The sequence below is a fragment of the Ostrinia nubilalis genome, chromosome 7 (genome assembly GCF_963855985.1).
Source record: "Ostrinia nubilalis chromosome 7, ilOstNubi1.1, whole genome shotgun sequence".
Lineage (NCBI taxonomy): Eukaryota > Metazoa > Arthropoda > Insecta > Lepidoptera > Crambidae > Ostrinia > Ostrinia nubilalis.
The window spans coordinates 14,426,883-14,447,996 of record NC_087094.1 but is presented as its reverse complement, the minus strand read 5'-3'; the positions used below and the strand labels follow the sequence as shown (position 1 = coordinate 14,447,996).

The 21,114-nt window shown below is 35.6% G+C and overlaps 3 protein-coding genes across 3 annotated transcripts; 2 read left to right on the top strand and 1 right to left on the bottom strand.

The window, feature by feature from the left end:
* On the top strand, nt 1–5,124 carry LOC135073652 (protein cbp-1-like). The gene is made up of 5 exons (XM_063967809.1): nt 1–227; nt 3,219–3,251; nt 3,727–4,043; nt 4,134–4,259; nt 4,615–5,124. Exons 3-5 carry the CDS (start codon nt 3,774–3,776, stop codon nt 4,843–4,845), a joined length of 627 nt encoding a protein of 208 aa, XP_063823879.1. The 5' UTR covers nt 1–227; nt 3,219–3,251; nt 3,727–3,773; the 3' UTR covers nt 4,846–5,124.
* A 3,171-nt stretch (nt 5,125–8,295) lies between these two features.
* LOC135073387 (membrane-associated progesterone receptor component 1-like) lies at nt 8,296–13,380 on the bottom strand. Its single transcript, XM_063967547.1, has 3 exons — nt 12,933–13,380; nt 12,336–12,485; nt 8,296–9,673 (listed from the first exon to the last, which is right to left on the bottom strand). The coding sequence occupies exons 1-3, from the start codon at nt 13,252–13,254 to the stop codon at nt 9,552–9,554; spliced, it is 594 nt and encodes a 197-aa protein (XP_063823617.1). The 5' UTR covers nt 13,255–13,380; the 3' UTR covers nt 8,296–9,551.
* Nucleotides 13,381–15,893: 2,513 nt separating this feature from the next.
* Nucleotides 15,894–19,086, top strand: LOC135073386 (GDP-fucose transporter 1). The gene is made up of 5 exons (XM_063967546.1): nt 15,894–16,082; nt 16,260–16,461; nt 16,979–17,204; nt 17,284–17,576; nt 17,721–19,086. The coding sequence occupies exons 1-5, from the start codon at nt 16,015–16,017 to the stop codon at nt 17,937–17,939; spliced, it is 1,008 nt and encodes a 335-aa protein (XP_063823616.1). The 5' UTR covers nt 15,894–16,014; the 3' UTR covers nt 17,940–19,086.
* The last annotated feature ends 2,028 nt before the right edge of the window (nt 19,087–21,114 follow it).

The window sequence follows — 21,114 nt, the reverse complement described above, 5'->3', positions numbered from 1 at the left end:
ACAATATCAATTTTAACCACGCTGTTTACGTGCGACTGATAAAGCGCGATGAGTACAGCTACGCATCGTTATCTAAAAAGTTTTTATGAATATAAAGTAGTGAGGTAGTTTTCTAGAGCTCACATCTGACTAAATCCTAGACCGAATTCTCGCATGGCATCCCCGCGCGCCGGATCGATAGCTCGGGACCTGTCGCTTGGAAGCTGGACATTCGTTATCGGGAAGAGGTAAGTAAGTGCTGTTTAATTGCTATCGATTTAATGCAATATGCAAATTATTGTTTGATATTTTTATGTTCACTTTATTTGTCATCTCTTATCCGGGAATAACAACAACGGAAAACATATTGCGCACCTAAATATGGAGAAATGTATTTTTATTTAATTTTTATCTTTATTGATTTTCAATTGTTCTTCGCTGCAGACAATATTTTTTAACATTATTAAGAGTAAATATATGGATATTAAAATCTTTGTTGCGCGGCCATTTCGGGGAGTTGATCGGAAAATTTTTATTTATCAATCTTTAATGCAACTGCAATTGCACTTAATTGCATTATGCATTGATGAATGCAATTACTTCATTTGCTGATAATTTTATTTTGCCTGCGTCGTAAAATTCGTAGATTAGACATTTTATCCATAAAGGGGGTGGTAGGTACCTACTTGTTGCATAGAAATGCATCCCTGGAGTCATTGCGACTATGCATTATGCATTTCTACGTAATTGGCAGATGCATTTAATGAAATTAATGCAATTTCTAAAATAGAAAAGCATTTTCCGTCCATTTGATTTATTTTTTCATTCAGTTTTTCAATAAAATTCAAAAGCTGTACTGCGCATGCGGAAAATTATTGGCGATTCGCCAGCAAATATAGGACCACGCCACGTCAGAGGGTGGGTTGTCGAACAGTGAACCAACCAGATACGCTGAACCACCGCCATATTTCAAAAAGTATGACGTTGCCAGTTCCACCGAACGAGTCACTACGTGTCTCGTGGATGCCCTTACCCTCTCCCGTAGTGCGCCGGCGACTGTGGCTAAGGTGTGAAGTGTGGCTGCGAATTCTTTGTTTCTCGACGACAAAAGATAGTTTTTTTAGTTATGCTTTACGATTTTTGTATATTTTGCTATTTATATTAAGTACGAAATCTATTTGGTATCAAAATTATTGTCGTTTTATCTGTATAATGAGCACATTCCGTGATGACCATTCCGCGTACTTCTTATTGTTTGTGAACTCATAAGTTGAATAGTGTATGTTTTGAACAGTGAACCAGGTTTTCAAAGTACACAGTGAACCGGTTGACTGTTTTTTTATTTAACCACCAACCGGTTGATTAATTACCTAAAGGCTTTAAGAGGCAATTTTCAGTTATTTTTGTTTAAAGAAGGATTTTTCTTTTCAATTGTGTCTTGTGCTATTTTTGTTTTCTGTGATTTTTTAAATGAAGACTGTTTGTTTACCACCAAAAAGGTTGATTATTGATTACTTGAAGGCTTTATTAGACAATGTTTAGTTATTTTTGTTAAAAGAAGCATTTTTCTTTTCATTTGGGTTTTGTGTGAGTTTCGTTGTTATTTTTGGATTCTGTGATTTTTTATGAAGACTATTTGTTGAAATAATCATTTTTATTTCCATTTGATTTTTGTGTTGTAAAAATAAAAGCTGATTATCTAAAATTATGTTGTTTATTTTCCAAAATCATAATTTTTACTCGTAATGAACTTTATGGTTCACTGTTGAAATATGGGTGGTTCAGTGAAAACTACCCGTAGTACACAGTGAGCCAAATTTCATTTTTTTTAAAAACCTAATTTAAGTTACCTTTTTATTGCTGAGGCTAATTTTAAGCCTAAAAATTAGAAACCTTATTAAATTACCTGACTGATATAAGACCATAATGACATTTCTAGCTTCATTTTCCAGCTAATTAGAGCATTTAGAAAAAGAGCCGGTTCACTGTTCAACGATGCACCCTACACAAGTGATGATACGACGTAATTTTCATAATGATAATTTCTCAAATTCAATTTAAACAAAGTGGCGAGCATGAAATCAATTGCCTTCGCCGTTAGTCACTGAGTGCGGGTGACTTAGATCTGACTAACATTGCTTACTTATGTAGGGGAAAGTAGTACGAGTTGATCCCCTGGGGTAAGATGATCTTTCGCGATTGTGCTGAAACCACTAATGTCATTTAGTTTCTTTCACTGGTAAAACATAGCTCTGGACACATCCCCGCCTCAGTCAAATCGTAATGGTGGCGTGAGCGATACATCGAATTTGACGAGAAAAAAGAAAAATTGTGCACTTCTGATCTAAAATAGGCATGACTTTGAGCTTATGTTACTTTTATTCAAACATTGTTAAATGAAATTACTGTTGTTGTTAGGCTTTCTATTATGTTTAATTTTAATATTTTGGCCATAAAAACGTAGCCGCGTACTTGTAGATTATTTTAGCAAATATTTAACAAAAAGTGGGACTTGGGTCAAGATGATCCCTTCCTATATGTACGAGATGATCCCTGGGAATTAAAACAAAAAAGTCAAGGGAGTAGGTAAAGGGAAGTGAAATAAAAGTAAGAGAACTTCATATAACTCACCTGAGTCTGAAGGAGATGATACTGAGTGGCTGTACTGAACAGAAAAGTTTTCAAGCGATACCAAGGGTAAAGGATGGATAAAATGTTATGCATGTGGAAAATGGGGCCATAAAGCATGTGCTGGGGTAGAGGGTGATGAAGCAGGTGAATTTATTTGTGATATATTCAACACAGCTCCAGCCAAAAAGCGTTTAAATTATTTAAACGCTTTTTAGCAGGTACTAAGAAAGAATCTATTATTTTTGTTATTTAATTCGTAAATGTTTTTCTTTTCTAACTTTTTAACGATTTGTTCGCATAATTAGGTACTCCGAAAGGAATATAACCAGAAAAGAATAGATCATAGAACAGAATCATAGGGATCATCTTACCCACAGGGGTGTACAAGATGATCACTTGGTAAGGTTTTGCAAAAAATGAAATATTTTAATGAAACCTCAATTAATTTCTGGTTTTGAGTATAAGGAAAGTTGGATAGATAAATATACTAGTAGTAATAGTCTTTATTTTTGGTTTACCTTGAAAAATATGTATTTTACAGCGATTCCCGCTTAAGGGGATCATCTCGTACTACTTTCCCCTATCTAATGTATTTTATATTTTTCCAGGAATCTTCAGTGACAGTCTTTTCGGGAGAAAAGGTTAAGGAATTTTATTTAAAGCCCTTCCTTTGGTTTTAATCGCGCCGCATAAACTGACTAAGTTTACTGCCCAAGATTAAGTTAACTTGCTCAAAATAGAGACAGTTGATGAAAGATAAATTGCAAATAGTATTACTTTGCTAATTACAATGTCAAAATTAGATACAAAGTTAATCTTTTCATTGAAATCAGTAAGTCCATGATCAACGGAAAAAAAATTTGTCGATACTTATTTTAAGAATGCAAAGCGAATTCCTTACTTGCTTGTTGAGCGAATATTTATTGCGCATTTTGGATTCTTCCAGTGGCAGCGCTTAACAAAATATCTTATCTTAATTTGATCAAGCAAACGCTTAATTATCAAAATAGTTTGCCCAAAACATACCTACAAAGTTACATTTGAATTTAAAATGAAATTAAGTAACGGCGCGCAGTATTTGTATGTGGCTCGTTACATTGTGTTCTTTTCTTACAGGTAAATCGCGGTAAAGTCTTCTGCGAGAGATAACTGCAGCTCGCACCATGTGTCCGCACAAGGTCGAAGTGGTGAAGGACAAGTTCGACTTGAGGAGCTGGCAGCTCGTGGCGCAGCGCCAGGACCTCATCGAGCGCTGCCTGACATCGCTGGGCCACTCGTGCCGCTGCGTGGACGCCTACTGCCGCCAGCCGTCATGCCCAAAGATGAAGCGGGTGGTCATCCACACCACCATTTGCCGGCGCAAGAACAAGGGCACTTGCCCGGTGTGCAAGCAGCTCATTGCTCTGTGCTGCCATCATGCCAGGAACTGCCGGGTAAGCTAACAAAGAGATTGACTTTGAACAAAAGCCTTAATTTGCGCCCTGTGTTCTGAACAACAAGTCACAAGTATGAATCATTTGCAGGAGAACCGTTGCCCGGTGCCCTTCTGCACCGCGGTGAAGAATAGGCTGCGTACGAACACCATTCTGCGCGCCCGCGCCGCTGTCCGCCAGGTGCTTCCCGCTGATGAGGAGATCGATGAAATAGAAGTAAGTATTTTGTTCTAACGAGTTACCTAATTTTAGTTGTGACCTGTCGCTTTTCTTCATGATCGGCTAACATTGAGCCACTGAGTCAAAAGTGGCGCCCAACGTGGTGGTAAAGAGGATTTAGGACGCTATTTGGATCAAATATGTAATTGCTCAATAATGAATAATAAATAAATAAATAAAATAAATAAAAATTGTCTAGTTCCACCAACCATGGCGCGACATTAAAAATGTTGTGTGAGGTTCCAAACGCCACTCAACTCTGAATCAAGAACTGATTCAAGCTTGTCACTGTCCCAATTCAACTATAGCTTTGAAATTTTGAATCCATGCATATAAAATGTCACTTTCTTAGGTGAACATCCAAAGCGGCGTGTCTGGCTGGCGCGTGGTGCGCGTAGTATCGAGCCCTAGCCGCCTGGAAGCTCAAGAGGGCGGGGCGCAAGCCGCCGTGCGCCAGCTCAACGGCGCCGAAGCCATGGAGGAGGACCTGGCCGACAACAACAACGTCGCCGAGAACCCCATGGACGCCATGGCAAACAAAGCCCCCGTCGACGACGACTCGGAGTCAACCATGTCCGAGTAAACATGCACCCCTCCCCCTCGCATGTCCCCCCAACCCCTCCGTCTATCCCCTGTTATCGATGTTGTAGGCGACCCCGCCGATCGGTGTTTAATTGATGTTCATGTTTAGAAACTAGAATGTGTACGAATTTATGTCTAAATGTTTATCTGTTGACGAATATTGCCAAAGTTTAAATTTACCTCAAAAAATGTTTCGGAATATGTGTTATATGTATCTGCAATCGAATTACACCTTTTGGATTTTATTGTACCTACTCTATAATAAAAATTATCTATCTTACTTGTGTTTTTATTTCTATCCCTACCTGAAATTATAATGAAAACAATAAAAATTTAGGACAGGATTCAAACTACTATAAATAAAAGGTTTCATTTATATAAAACGCTTTAATCAAGTGACAATGTTAAAATAAACATTTTAGTTAATTTTAGAATTAGTAACTTTTGCTGTGCTGTAAAGTACATTTAATTCACAATGTTATACTACAAGATAAAACATCTGGGTCTGAACAGTTCTCGAACCATTATTATAATTATTCTGCTTTATTCAATAGCCACCAACATTCAACAATAAAAACTTTTAAAAGGTAACGACCTCCAGCGGTAATAATCAATAAATAAACGGAGTTGACTCAATTGTATGTAAAATTGTTCCCGGCAATCTATGCCGATACATACGATTTTGCACGCAACAACAGGTGCGCATTGATCTTTGATTTGTTTACGAAGTTGCAAAAAGATAATACAAAAATAGACGGCAATAAGTGTTTTACGTATGAGCCGTTAAATTGTTATAATCGCGAACACTTCGTTCTGTGTGAAGCGAAGCTAGTACATCAGCTATTGTTCGTTTAATTAACGCCATGATCTTTACAAAGGCGTTTTTAGACCATGTTTAGAACATTCCATCATACATTTGCAATAGATCTGAGAATCTGTCGACCGAAACACACATCTTACAGACCAAGCCCAAAATATTGTCTTATAGAGCCGTGCGTTGTCGACGGCTAAAAGAACAAACGTTTGGATCTGACCTCTTACATTTTATTCATATCATGACGTGTTTACATACAAACTCAGACTCGATTAACGTTATAAAGCTTGTTCCTCAACATTACACAACAGCAATTTGTGAATGCCAACATAATTACTACGAAGCACTTAAAAATATAGGAATAACAAAATTCATAACCCCAGTCCATACATGAATTATACAACGGGGATCCTTAAATCACTATCAATCATAATCTAATGTAAAAAAAACAACGAACAATGATTATAACAAACGATTTGTCGTATGAAATAGATATTTTAGGCAAGCGCTCGTGAATTTTGTACTTGTTAGTAAAATTAATTTATCATTGCGTTGCATCAAATGTTATGTAACTATGCGATGTGCCATTTGCATGAAGCGAGTGGTTGGGACTAAATGCTGTATCGATGCTGATTTGCCTCAAATATCATATCCCTTACGAGATCCTTAACGAAAGGGACAAACGAAATGTATAAAACTCACACACCTTGTAAAAATGTTGAGACCCACACTTTTAAATTACACATACACGTTCATATACATAATTATTATGCACGATTTATTTTTTATGATTTTTTTTCACTTGCAACACATATTTATACCATGATCGTACACTGCTAAGTTTTAAGTACCGTAAGTCAGGGATGTATGCCAAGGTCAGTGTTTACGTGTCCCGAAGTAGTAGTTACAATTACAAATGCTTATCCTGTATCCTACCTAAATTATATTATTGAAGATGAGAAGCAAAACAACACAATTTTAATTCAAGAATAAGATCAAATCTATGGTTTAACAGGAAAAAAAATCCGCTTTAAGTTTCAGTGGATTATATCCCCACCACCGTGAAGGCATAAACATAAAATCTAAGGAGGTATTGAAAACTTTGAAATTAATTTTAATTGGTTATTTTAGCTTCTCAACTTCGAAACGTGTGATGATGACCGGAGGCAAAGTCAAGCGCGTTCAAGGAAATAATTGCGTGTAATGTAACAACTATGTATTGAAAATTCATTGCTTTGACTGGTTTTTTCAAATGACTGGCATAAATAAGACAATTATTACCTTTTATAAGGTGTTTAAAAGAAGTGCTAGTAGACATTAGTACATAGTTTCTGACAAGCATGATAAGACAATGACAAGCAAACAATAAGGTTTTTATTACTACCACGAGTAGGTACCTTTACATTAGTCACATACATAGTTGGAAGGCTATTACATCACACGGAGTTCTTTCCCTACATTGTCGTGCGCTTGACAAGCCTCACACATTAACGTCAAGTTCTCTCTATCATTTTCACTTGTTGATTTACTTCCCCAAAACCAACATTGAATAAATACTACCTTTTGACATTTTCGATGAAAATCACATGCACTTCCTTAATTAATCCATTATTTTAACATTTGAAAGTCTTTGCTTTTAGGGATATCTAAACAATAGATTAAATAATTTTCAATGTTGGCACGAAATTAACATTTTGCAACCAAAATAGGAATGTGCAACACTAATTTCTGTTAATCCCCTATTAATTTACTCAAATTAATATGCCATCACTCAGTCTTTCAATTCATGAATCTGTAAATACATTATATATATCCAAAATTCTGCAATAAGCAACAGTAAGTGAAATGAAAACAGTAGATTTCACAAATATATACAATAGAATTTGACAACGCCTTCCAATTTAAAATTATCTGATCGTGAAAGCCGCATGTTAAATTTTTAGAAGTGTTTTACGTAAAAAGACGGATAGTGGCAGTATGAATACGCAAGTGTGTTCAAAATTACCATAAAGTGAGCTCGAGACTGTGTCTAGGTAGCAAAGGTCAAAACGACACTTTTGAACAAACGCGTAACGAAGATAAATAATTTTAATGTTGAAGTATAAATCAAACACGGACTTAGCGCGATCCTCCACAAGACAGTTCATAGAATCAGAATAATATGTATCACAAAGCTATACTACCTAGCTCAGTTTTTCTCCTTAGCTGAATGGACAATATGGGAATGGTGGAAGGCTAAATTAATAAAGCGCACTGTTCACAAAAGCGTCTAGCGTGCGCGTAGTGCTTGAATATTATATCCATGGCAAAATTGACGTTCAATATGCATAGAAATGTATAATTGATGTAAATTCCCTACCAATTTCTGCCTTTATTTTTTGTACTGAAGAATTGTGTTTATAGAGTTTATACATCAAAAAGGAGCACATCAAACCAACTATGAATTATTGACGGGGCTACTTCCGTAACGCTACTTTCGCGACTGTCTCTGTCTCTCAGCCTTTTGACAAAGAGGGAGAGTTGAATCGGACGGTATGGATGTTGTTTGGAGTAGCCCCACAGTTAAAAAAAATACTAAACATACAACTAGTATGTTGTCGTTTAAATTAGTATTCTAAATCCTTTATTTAAAATTTATATCTTCGTTGAGAGCAAACCTACAAAATAAAATTGAAATTCTCATAGGCATTTGACATTCTATAATTTATATCGGCACTAATACAGATTTATGTAAAAATACCATCTCTTTTTACCTGCTAAAGACAATAATATGTGAACAATAGGTTGAAAGCGCGATATATTATATAATTATATAAGACATCTATAATTTATTTGATTGCTATTGTAAATACCAGTAAAATTGCAATGCCCTTGCAGGGCCCATATGTTTACCTTACATATTTTATAAGACCTTACTGTACATACATACATATGTGATGCAATAAATAAATGAATATGAATATGAATATTTTTACAAGTTTTACGTAAGTACTCTCGCAGCCATGACACCAGAAATACGTTAAGATTTTTCAGTGTGTTGAATTGAACATTATTACACATTGTTTCATAAAATATACGCGCTCACGGACATCGCTATGAATTTATTGCCCATTGGGAGACATTAAAGTATCAAAGCGGGAGAGAAATATCAAAGAACCGTAATAGGTCCTTTGCACAAAGGAATATTAATATAAATCAGGAACTTTATCGGCAAATTATGGAATACGACTTAATTACTTTTCATGTGTTAAAATCTAGCCAGATTGCTCATTTCTATCCATGTCCCGTAACAAGAAAAAAGAGAGATTCGTCTGAAAGAATCCTCTAGTGGTCAAACCACATACGAATTTTGATCTAAAAGTTTCAGGCCCCGTAGACAAAGTAACATTTGAGACAGTTTTTATTTTGAAATCGCTTACGTAGCAAAATGACACGTCAAAAAACCGAAGCGAAGCGATTTCGTCATTTAAACTGTTACCTACGTACTATTTTTATATGATCGTTTCATCCACGAAGACGCCCCACCAATCTTCCGCAAATTTTTTAGTGTTATCGGTACACGCTAAATTATCCATGAATGCACACGCACACTACAATAATGACGCTCAGATTGCTCGGATCAAACTCCCCGCACCCCGCGCTTCCCTCGACCAAAAATTAGTGGGGCGCGTCTTCGTGGATGAATCGATTTATAGTGCTGTAGCGTACCTTAGATGGGCCCTAAATGACGTTAATTTTTGTTGTTTACCTTTACAGGTAAACGTTTCATTTATACGGCGCTACGCTCCTGGTTATCCAAAGGGCCAGGTATCAAATGTGAAGTCGGTTTATCAAATTCAGATTGGTTAAGGCAAGTGGAAGGTACGGACGAATGCAGCCTCGGTGGGCGGGGCCTAGTCTTGCTTCTTGTCGGAGGGCGTGCCGCTGGAGTGGTCGGTGTCTTCGGGCTCCTCATCCGAGTAGTTTGTGGGCTCCTCGCCAGGCTTCAACAGACGCCCCACGAGGTCGTACTTTTCTGTAATTAAAGAATGGATTTTTGAAAACACGGGCCACGTTGTAAGAGCGATTTGCAAGCTATCTAAATAGTCTATCTATAGGTACAAATAAGGGTTGCTGCTGGGAACAACTGGAAATCTCGCAGAACATGTATGAACTCTAAAAACGCTACAGTCGCTTGGAAGGAGCTAAGTCAAACAACTGACCTTAAAAAATCTGACTTGCCTTAACACAGCCTTATTCCAATTTATTGTAACAAAGACGTGTTGCGAACTTACGAAGTAGTTTCACGAAATATTTGACGCTGACTGTACACATTTCTGATCATAATAATTTCATTCATAGTAGCACATGTGGATGCAAGATATGTTATTTAAATGAACTTTATCCTGAATCTTGCAAATGTTTATACAAGAGGCATAGGCCTTAGATTGTTTCGATAAATTATTATCATTCATACGCCTGGCGGTTACGTAATCGAAATGAATAGCCTGATTAGTGCAGTGGGTCGTTAATACATGCAGGAACGCGGCGCAGGCGCCTACCGAATAAGTATCGGGTGTGCAAGGTTGGATCAGTTAACCTTATGCCATTGTTTTTACTAGCGCTAAAATAAAAGTTGCCTCTTTTTCTACTTTGTAATTTTAGTGATTTGAAATATTATGTACATCTTTTTACTGTAATGTTTTCAATTAAAAAGACTTGTTAAGTGGGTAGGTATTTCGATACCTACGAAAGGACGTATGCAGGGTTATAGGCTATAACTTGTAGCCTTCTTTCTTATGCAACACCTATGAAGTCATTTTTGACGCTATGGACGCGGGGAATTTTAGAACGCGTCTTAGTAAGCTGCCACACTACATTACTGGCGGATTGCAAGCGTTTTCTGCGTGGCCGCAAGTGTGGTAACGCCCTTAGCATGAGACCGTGGTAACAATTTGTCTTGATTCGCGGATACTTTCTTGAAGGGATAACATTCAATAAAATATATTAACTGACTATTCTCATGAGCATCTTCAAGGTTACTTGTAACACGTCGCGACTTAAGTCGGACAGCTGTCTTGTTCCTTGTCGATTATTAAGAGAAAAATGTTGTATCTATGTAGGATTGTAGGTACCTCACTATTTTATGCTTACATCTTAGATTAATAAAGGCTTACATTAGTTAGTTACAAAGTCCACCCATACCTATGCAAAGCTAACAATAACATTGATGTCTGCTTTGTCTGCACCTTATCACATTAACCTTGACTTATCCAGATATAACAACAGCTTTTAGCACTGATAACACCCTCTGCAGCTAGAAGGCAGTGTCAAGTTAATAATCATAATGTAGCACTAGCAAAAGCCCGCATCTTTATTCCTGATAAGTTCAAAACTTTTCCCTCTGTAGGAGGAAACTCAAAAGAAGGAAAACAGGGTGTATAAACACAACTGTTTGTAAGTTAAAAAGTAATCATCATCATTTGATGATTTGCTGTAGGGTTAAAGTTAAAGTTTATTATACATAATATGTATAATAAACTTTGTACGAGCAAATTGAAAGCGTGCTTATTGGTGACCTGCCGTCAGTTTCGAGCCTGTGGCAGGCCTTTTTGGAGTTAAATTCTATTGTTTATGTCTTAGACAAACTGTCTACTCGCTAACAGCTATCCTACGAACATTTCTGAGCTCTTACTGGACGTCGATTCCAGTCAAATGACGATTTCATAGAGAGGTTGACATGAAAAAACGGTCTTCCCTCTGCGATGTGCGCCGGCGCTGTTCAGAACTTGGTCTCGGGATAAAGCCACCAGTCTCCCGAAAGCGTCTTAAAACTTTCGAAACCCAGGACTGGCTTATGTGGCGCTGACGTGCGACAGCCCGCTGGCTGAGCCTTCTTGCAATAGTGCAACGATTCGTGCTGCTTCTGAAGGTGTAGAATCCCAGGTAAAGTGTCAAAAGAAGCGGAGATGTGTATGAATCAACGTGTGAAAGCAAAAATCCGAAAACGCGTGCTTTTATAGGGGGTAATAGGCCGCAACTCGCGACGTATCAAACAGTTCATACATGTCTTTTTCGTTACTTCTTCACATCAGCCGGGATATCTTTTTAAATACTGGTGTGATTTAAATGAATTTGGTATCAATTTAAAGATAAAAGTTTAATCTTTAAAATGGTGCCACATTTTTGTTCCTAACAAATTCGTTAGTACACAAGATCGCGTGGAAACAACTTCATGTAAGTGATTCCATACTTTTGCTCGCAAGTGTATAAATAATACACCACAGATAAGATTAATACAAGCCCCAAGTTTGTTTATTATACATAACCGTAAGTATTATTATTAAGTGTATGCAATTATGCATGCTACATTTTTCACATTGAGTGCCTAAGTAGGTATTTCAATCCTGTTTTTAAAATATGCTTTCCCTCGACTTGAACCACTTTACTTATACCATGTTGGTTGGTTTTATAAATTCTGGAATCCTACTAATATTATAAATGTGAAATTTTGGATGTCTGGATATCAGGATTTCTGGATGTTTGTTACTCTTTCACGCAAAAACTACTGAATGGATTTTGATGAAACTTTACAGTATTATTGTTTTTAACCCAGAATAACATATAAGCTATAATTTATGGCGATCTGCGACAAATTAAAATTGCGGGCAAAAGCTAGTACAAAATAATGGAAATACCTCTAAACTGTGCCTCCCACTCCTTTACAGATTCCATTTCCATGGAGTTGAGATCGCTCAGGTCATCATACTCCTTATCTGACGAAGTGACACAGAAGGTGGCCAGACCCCGTGAAGCATCTTTGCCGCCAAATGCTGCATATGGGCCTCCTGAATGAAAATACAACATTATTAATTAGTACTGCGGATAAATGGTTGTTAATCATCATACTTTAGTTCTAGTTCAGATATTTGAAAATTATCCTGAATTGTAAATTCATTGAACTATTCATTGTAAATAGTGTTGAAGGAATTGAGTCTAGTAACAACTGAATACACTTGTGTCTTAGTATTTCCAATTTCACACATGATAGCAGTAAATCAATAAAGTAATTGAATTACTATGTGACAACCAGGCCAACTCAGTAGTAATACAAACATCTACGGAGAAAAGGCATTACAAGTTAATGCACATTTCCACATCAACACCATATCAACAGATAACACAGGCAGTTTGAAATAAAAACTTATCAGACATGAAAACAAAATGAAATGATAATTCTGTGAGTCACATTGTGAGCTCTATTTATAAACACCGACGCACCGAGATGCACTCACCGGGTCCGTAGAAGCGGCGTCCCCTCGTCGCGTCGAATATCCACCCATTCACCGCCACTAGCACTCTGCCGTCTGGCTGAGTTCCATCGTATTGCCGCAACTCAGACACTGTCATATCCTTCCGTAACTTCGGAAGCTCCACCACACTCGAGTCGGTAGACGACTTTGTAAATTTACTGTATATTTTGTACGCCAAAAAGAAAATAATAGCAGTCAACAACAAATTCACAGGACTACAAATTTTGAAAATATCGCTCACAAAACCAGAAGCCTCGCCGACGTTATCAGCCTCTGCCGCTTTGGTATCGGGTGCTGATGCCATTTTGGGAGAGTAATTGATTTACGATTGCTAACGGAGACTTGTTTCCGCCTGAATTTAATAAATCCGACACGATTTGTGAGAAGAAGTAAATTAAAATAACTAATGACGTCAGCGAGCAGCAGACGGTCTGAGAATGACAGTTTACTTTTTTTGTTGTCATTAGTGTTGTTGTTAGCATCAGGGTGTGGAAACTTCCATACAACGGTCATCGAAGTGAAACTTGCTTCCAAACAGCGACATCGGTGAATAAATTCAAATACTTTTTAACTACCCTAAAACGCTCTAGATGTCGCTGCTCCTGTTTCCTTCATATTTTCATTTTTTTCTTAATTAAAATATATTTGAGAATATTGTTAATTACAATGTGAAAACTTTTTTTAAATGAAATTAATTTGTTTTAATTTAAAACTGAACATTGAAATTTTTGTTATAATTTACATAATAGAGTAGTAGAAATTACTATTTAACATATGGCAACTTTGTTTTTCCTCCAAAATGGCCGGTGTTGTTTTTGTTATGTTAAATGCATTCTTGTTTTCTTAGCCATCATTTAAGTTTTCTGTGGCCCTATTAAAGTATTGAAGAGTCGTCGAGTCAAATTGAAGTTCATTCCTTCGTACCTGCTGCTGTTCTGGTTCATCGGAGTTTTGTTCGTTCCTTCGTGAATCGCGAAGAAACTTTCTGTTATGTTCACAAGTGATCTGAGTTTTCTCAATGTGCAAATGCTTTTTTAGTGTTGTTGAAAACTTTGCGAAAAGACGCTTTTGGTGTATAATATTATGTGTGTTCATAAATAAAGTAAAATTATTAAATTCAAAAGTTTTTGTTTACTTATTTGCATTTCCATGTGCAATGTAGAATTTTTCCAAATCCATTGTTTTGAAAATAATACAATACGTACACCATAAAGATAAATATTTTCAAAATAATGGATTTGAAAAATTTCTACATTGTACATCATAAAAACAATAATTCTTTGAAGGTTATGATGGCCTATGTGTGCGTGAACTGTGTGTATGTGTGCGTGGACTTTATGTATGTATGTGTGCGTGTACTATGTATGTATGTGAGCGTTACGTACGTAGGTTAAGTACAGGGAATTTAACACCAGGCTGTCAATTAGTAGGTTCAAAAATTTGACAGAGAGGGTTCTCTATTTCCTATGTATTACTTTTCTCTATGGTTAGCATGAAGCTACAGATAAAAATGGAGGGCAGAGTTTGGAACAAAACTTGAGTCAAATACCTACTTATATCTATCTCGCTCTCTGCGGCCCTACCTCTCTTTTTAGTGTGAACTGTAGTATTGCTATCTTCTGATTTAAATCTCCTTGTAAATTCTTCGAAATAGCCAATACACTAACCAAATCAGAAGTTAAACAAATAAATAATTAATATTTGAAACTAAGATTACCTAGTTAAATAAAAAATCACAAAATTGTCGGCCATTTAGGCTTAATGTGTAGGCGAATCAGGGAATTACAATCCCAATTCCTGGGTAATCGGTACCATGTGGCAACATCGGCCCAATCCGGCCCATCATGGCGGTTGTTTACTATTTTGTTTATTAAGCAGTTAATTTCGTTTGAGATTGTTTACAGGAAATAATAATTGTTTTATCACAAGAATTGGTGCAAAATTTTGTAGTGCGTGGTTGCGGTAGTACGTGCTGTCCTGGAAGTGACATAAGATTCCACGCGTACCTAAGTGTTTATTTCGTGATTTCCGACATTGGATCATTGTAAACATTTTTCACATTTTTTACAGTAATTTCTTCCTAAAACGTTTTACCAGTAACTACACTTATCATTTTTAATGATACCTATGTCAAGAAATAAAGATTTTACATTGGTTTCATTGAATTTGAGCAATTTTATATTTTTTGTTTATTTAGAAAGAGCAAGTCTGCCCACAGAGAGCGAGATACTGATACTTAGTTTGTGCTTCAAGTAGGTATTGGGAGTCTGGCCTCCATTTTTATCTGTAGCTTCATGGTTGTTAGTTAATACATATCGTTACTTTAAAACGTTCAGTTGGTAAATCTCGTTATTTTAAAGTTACTTAATAGGTAATTTACTAGCTATTATATGTCACTAAAATAAGTGGAGGTGAACACGTAGTCACGACGACACATAAATTAATTGAATACAGAACACAAACAACACATGTTTGTAATATAGCATAAGTAATCATTTATATTGTGTGCGCGACAGTACCCTTGCGTGAATATCCCCTCTACGTTTCGGTCATCGCTAAACTTACCGCCACTAATGCCCTACTTTTTAATGAAAAAGTTGGCATGTAATACCGTAAAATGGAATATTAACTCAAAAAAAACATTCATTTCGTGTAAATAGGCTTCTGAATTTAAATTTATTATCATAATACTACCTTATCACTCTATAAACTTCTCGTATTTAATATAATAGTTTATTGATGAAGTTTATAAAAAATAACGTTACTGTAAAATACAGACAACACTATTAACTTGTAAAATGTCAAAATATGGCTATGTTGGCATATCCAAGGCCGAAGATTCATTTTATTTAAAAAAAAATCTAGCTATCTTTTTTTCTCTTAGCTGGGTCGTCGTGCTTCTCTCTCTTTCTGCCACAATCACCCACAATCATCTGTATGTTGTGGTCTGTCTGTGTCATTCATACTTGTCAAACTATTTCTCAGTAAAGTAATTTCAGTTTCATTATCTGGAAGATTTTATTTGAAAAAAACTGCAGTTCACACTGCGGTTATTAACGTAATTATGAAAGAGCAGCGTTCAGATCTATGTTCCCGCTATACAAAAATACTTATTGTTGTAAGTTGCTACTGGTGAGTAAGTTTTCAGGAAAGTTTTATATCCTTGTATTTTCGGTGTGCCGATGCCTGAATTTATTGCTATTCCTTTTCATTTAGTGCCTGCGAAAGTCCCTTTTCGACTGGTTGGATATTTACACGCGTACAATTAAAAATATCACTAACACAATCTCTATTTTATTTTATTTTTAGGATTGTGTCCATAGCCACAGTATTTGTGAATAAAAGTCTTTTGAGCAGCCAGACTGTGGCATTAGAAGCGCCGTTGTTCATCACATGGTTCCAGTGCATCGTGTCGTTCACAATATGCTGTACACTGAGCAATACTGGTGGAATACCAGGGATTTTTGTATTTCCCAAAGGCACCCCTTGGAGCATTACAGTTGTTAGACAGGTTAGTTAGTAAATAATTAATTATGCCATTTCTATTCTGATAATTATTTTCTTATCTATAAGCATTATTTGCATGTAGGCATTGAACATTTATGAGCTATTTATATTGCCATAAAATATGTTACTACAAATTACACAGAATATCTGAAAACCTGCAAAGTTATTGGTAAATTGTGATTGTGTTATTACATATTGCACATAGTAAAATATTGTAAGGGATTCCCATTTGAAATATTTTAGCTTTGAATAGGAAGTGTGATAAGAAATGTAATCACGTAATCAGTGATATCATTAAACTAAAATTTATTGATAAGATTCAATGGCCTGAATGTGTGTCATTCGATACTTTTAACAATTAGTCACACTTGTAGCTAAGCTACCAATGCCATGAATATTTCAGCACAATTTGATACATTTTTGACATTTTATTTTACTTTACTGCCACAGATCTGTGATTACTGCTATGGCAGGATTGTTGTCAAATAACAGCCATAAATTAATCCTTCTCTTATTTGCAGGTTCTGCCTCTCTCCGTGATGTTCACACTCATGATAGCAACCAACAACTTATGCCTGAAATATGTCGGGGTACCATTCTACTACGTCGGCAGGTCTCTGACCACTGTCTTTAATGTGATATTCAGCTATATACTCTTGGGACAAGCAACCTCATCCAAATGTATTATGTGCTGTGGGTTTATTATCTTCGGCTTTTATTTAGGGGTTGACCAAGAAAGCCTATTGAGTAAGTTGTTATTGTAACAAACAGATATTAACAGGATTAGGAAATAATGAGGTTCTAATTAAAATAAATCTTGTTCCAGGTTCATTTTCACTACTAGGAACAATTTATGGTGTTGTTGGGTCATTGATGTTGTCTCTCTACTCCATCTACACTAAGAAGGTCTTACCAGCTGTTAACCAGGAAGTCTGGCTGCTCTCTTACTACAACAATGCATATTCCATCATGTTATTCATACCACTAATTGTAATTAATGGTGAACTGACTGCATTGTGGAACTATTCTAACTTTGATAGCACCTATTTCTGGTTCCAAATGCTTATTGGAGGACTATGTGGTTTTGCCATAGGATATGTCACATCATTGCAAATTCAGGTAAATTGCATACTTTGTTATCATCTAGTAAATACATTATATTATTATCAGTATTATTATTATATTATTCTCAGAAAAATTTTGTACAAACTTGCTTTTGCAATTTTAGTTTTATTAAAGACTAATATGTTTTTATGTTTTCAGGTGACATCACCCTTGACCCACAATATATCTGGTACTGCCAAGGCATGTGCCCAGACTGTGATAGCCACTCAGTGGTACAACGAATCAAAGAATACCCTTTGGTGGGCCTCTAATCTTATAGTATTAGCTAGTAGCGCATTGTATGCTAGGTTTAAGCAGGTTGAAATGGAGGAAAGGTCAAGGAAACCAGTACCTGAAGATGAAAAGAGTTTAGTATGATGCTTTTTGCTGATACTAGCATAAATGGAAAGACTGTGTTAAGAAATAACATATTTTATGTGTTATGTAAAATTGTTTTAAGAATTTTTGAATTTGTGTTATTAAAATCATAGGTAACTTAAACTATTAAAAATAGTTTTGTCAAAAAATCTGAAAACAGTCAATAGTCAACTCAATTTAAAATATCCGATTATTTATACCTAGTTTAATTACGTTATGTTTAATTAGTTACAACTAAACTGGTTGCTGTAGAAAATCAATTTTTACAGCAGCTACGCTGTACGTATGACGTATGCCGACGTATGAAACATTTTTATTCTGTATTAATTGGATTATTGCAGCTGGATACATATGAATTTCCATATATTATATTGTGCATTGCATTTTTTAATTCCTAAGATTTTAGCCAATCTGATCTATTTATAAGTATGTATGTAACCATAGCTGGGCATTAACTCGTTAATCCGTTAATCGTTAATTAACGAAGTTAACATTTCTATTAACGGATTAACTTTTAAGTTAACTTTAAAAATTGTTAACGGACTCGTTAACTTCCGTTAAAGTATCCTAAGTCCGTTAATCGTTAATCCAGTACCTACTAGGTATTTATCAAAAAGATACAGCAGGCACGCTGAAAAACGCGTTCTGACAAGTACGTTCGGGCTTCCAGAACTTCCAGAACCCAAAGCAACAGTTTTTGTAATCAGATCACTAACGCAACGATATATTAAAATGCATTTTTTTATTTATTTACAACTGAATTTAAGACCGTTCTCAACCGATTAAGCTGTATGGTATACTTATGTAATTATGATGACAATGCAATGTTATTGTTGACGATGGCCACCTAGAGTAGGTACAACTTAGCTAGATTTAAATATTATTAATTAAAATGGCTACTTATGAAACTAATTTACTATCTTATTAGATTTGCCTTTCATTTGTATGAATATGTAACTGATGGTGCCTGAATGTAGGCTATACAGGGTCCTTCTAAACTAGCTACATTCCGTTTAATGGGGGCATCTATACGGTACACTGAACAAGTTCACCAAATTTTCAGTAGGTAGGTATGTGTATTATAATGATTTTACAAAGTTACATTTTCTGGCAAAAATAAAAATTCATTGCGTCTTACATAATGGAACATGCTGTATTTTTTACTCACACAACAAAGCTGTAGTGTATTCATTCTGCACAGGAACACGAGACACAACACACATAACGATCACTACCACTGCACACTTTTTTGTTGTTTACACTCACGTCATAACAACTCACAGGCCTCACAGCAGTCGTCACAGCTGATAGCCGATTAGCTGATCAACTGATTGGGCGAGCTATCACTTCAATGTTGCAGGCCTACTCTCATATCGTTGTCTATCCTTATTATCTTATGTTGATCACAGTAAAATGGATTCACGATACCATCGAAAAATCAACCAGCAAAGGCCATGATTTTTAAGGCGCGTCTTAGTAAATTTATTTGCATTTGTGCACCTGTGCGTCATAGTTCACTTCACGAGCACCACAAAACGCACCTTCACACAAGAAAGCTAGTCAAAAACTGAATGAAATCAAAGCGCACGCGCCGACAAATGCCGACAAGCCGCACGCCCTTTGTTGACACAAAGACGCCGTCGCGACGCCGCCAAAGCAAGAGCCGAAAAGTTGGCATAGGCGTACAGTCGACAAAAAATAAACTTATTTATTTATTATTTTATCTGCTTGCTTTCGATTTCAATTGATTCGAATCTAAATTGTGGTGTTGAGTATTTCATGGTAAAATATCCTATAACAGATAATAATTAAAAATTAATCAAACTTATTGTTTTGTGAAGGTAATTCAATGGCCTAGTCAATTTATGTAGAAACATTAAATTAGACTATTGAAGCAAATAAAACTCTTCAATTTGTTTGTATTGATATTCCAATTATCCTAAATCAAAGTCCATTCTTAAATTAATCGTTAATGTCATCATTTCTATTACAATAGAAAAGTAGATGAGGTAGGTAGGTACCTAATTAGTTAAATAAAATTTCCGAATAATTTCCGTTCCAACTTGGTATTTATTTATGACCTATCTTATGTACCTATGATTTAACAATAAACACAATTTTAATTTGAATAGTAAAAAAAAGTTTGTTGCATTTCTTAATTTTATTTTGGTGACTGTACATTGCGCTAGCCGGCGGCCGGCGGCACGTGTCTAATGGCGGCGACAAGTTCGTTTGCTGCGCCGCACACTGGATCGAGCCCATACAAAGCGTTGGACATCGCTTCCTTACTCAGTGTTTTTAAAATAAAATGAGATTGCGTCAACGTAGTAACTTCAAATTTTTACAGTGTAAGGTTGACAAGTTTATCTTTCTAATGTGATAGATTTTACTTATTAGATGGCAATTAATATAAGTGAAAAAAATTCTTAAAATATAGTGATGAAAATCTTGTATTTATTGTTCAATTAAAAGCAAATACTCACTCATTTTGGTCTGTTTCCATATTTAAAGAGTAACATAGTCTAACAATACTCTAAATTTATTCTCATTAAGTGTTAAAATTATTAAAGAAATATTTTTGTAAACGCCTGATTTTTCATTGCACACAATCACTTTGTTCGATTTTGTCGAGCTTGATTTCATATTCTGTTAACTGTTAGATACATAATCTAACAATACTCTAAATTTATTCTCATTAAGTGTTAAAATTATGAAAGAAATGTTTTTGCAAACGCCTGATTTTTCATTGCACACAATCACTTTGTTTGATTTTGTCGAGCTTGATTTTATATTCTGTTAGCTGTTAGATACATACTAATGCAATTTTATAGGGACTTAGCGGACTACAAAACTGACTCCAATCAACAGATTGCCTAAGCCAATCTACGTTTGTAGCTAAAAACTGGTTCTCATTATAATGACACTACTTCTTCTTGCGACAAACAGTGTCAATGAAATTATTGTTTTTTTTATAGTTATCTGATAAATAAAATGTGTAACTCAATACCTACCTAACACAATCATAAATTAAGAAAAAAATACATACAAAATGTATGTATGGTATGTACTAAATTCAACGACAATCTTTTGAGATGATGACAATATGATTTTTTTACTATATCTGTTTTATAGTATTTCTTTATGTTCATAAAGTACCTATTAACTACGTTAGTAC

Bases quoted from the DNA above. Each gene is read 5' to 3' on its own strand.
- LOC135073386 (XM_063967546.1), top strand. From the start codon at position 16,015: ATGAAAGAGCAGCGTTCAGATCTATGTTCCCGCTATACAAAAATACTT. The intron at 17,205-17,283 runs GTAAGTTGTTAT...ATCTTGTTCCAG, and splicing joins TGACCAAGAAAGCCTATTGA to GTTCATTTTCACTACTAGGA. The intron at 17,577-17,720 runs GTAAATTGCATA...TTATGTTTTCAG, and splicing joins TCACATCATTGCAAATTCAG to GTGACATCACCCTTGACCCA.
- LOC135073387 (XM_063967547.1), bottom strand. From the start codon at position 13,254: ATGGCATCAGCACCCGATACCAAAGCGGCAGAGGCTGATAACGTCGGC. The intron at 12,486-12,932 runs GTGAGTGCATCT...ATTTTCATTCAG, and splicing joins ACGCCGCTTCTACGGACCCG to GAGGCCCATATGCAGCATTT. The intron at 9,674-12,335 runs GTATTTCCATTA...CTTTAATTACAG, and splicing joins GTGGGAGGCACAGTTTAGAG to AAAAGTACGACCTCGTGGGG.
- LOC135073652 (XM_063967809.1), top strand. From the start codon at position 3,774: ATGTGTCCGCACAAGGTCGAAGTGGTGAAGGACAAGTTCGACTTGAGG. The intron at 4,044-4,133 runs GTAAGCTAACAA...AATCATTTGCAG, and splicing joins ATCATGCCAGGAACTGCCGG to GAGAACCGTTGCCCGGTGCC. The intron at 4,260-4,614 runs GTAAGTATTTTG...TCACTTTCTTAG, and splicing joins AGGAGATCGATGAAATAGAA to GTGAACATCCAAAGCGGCGT.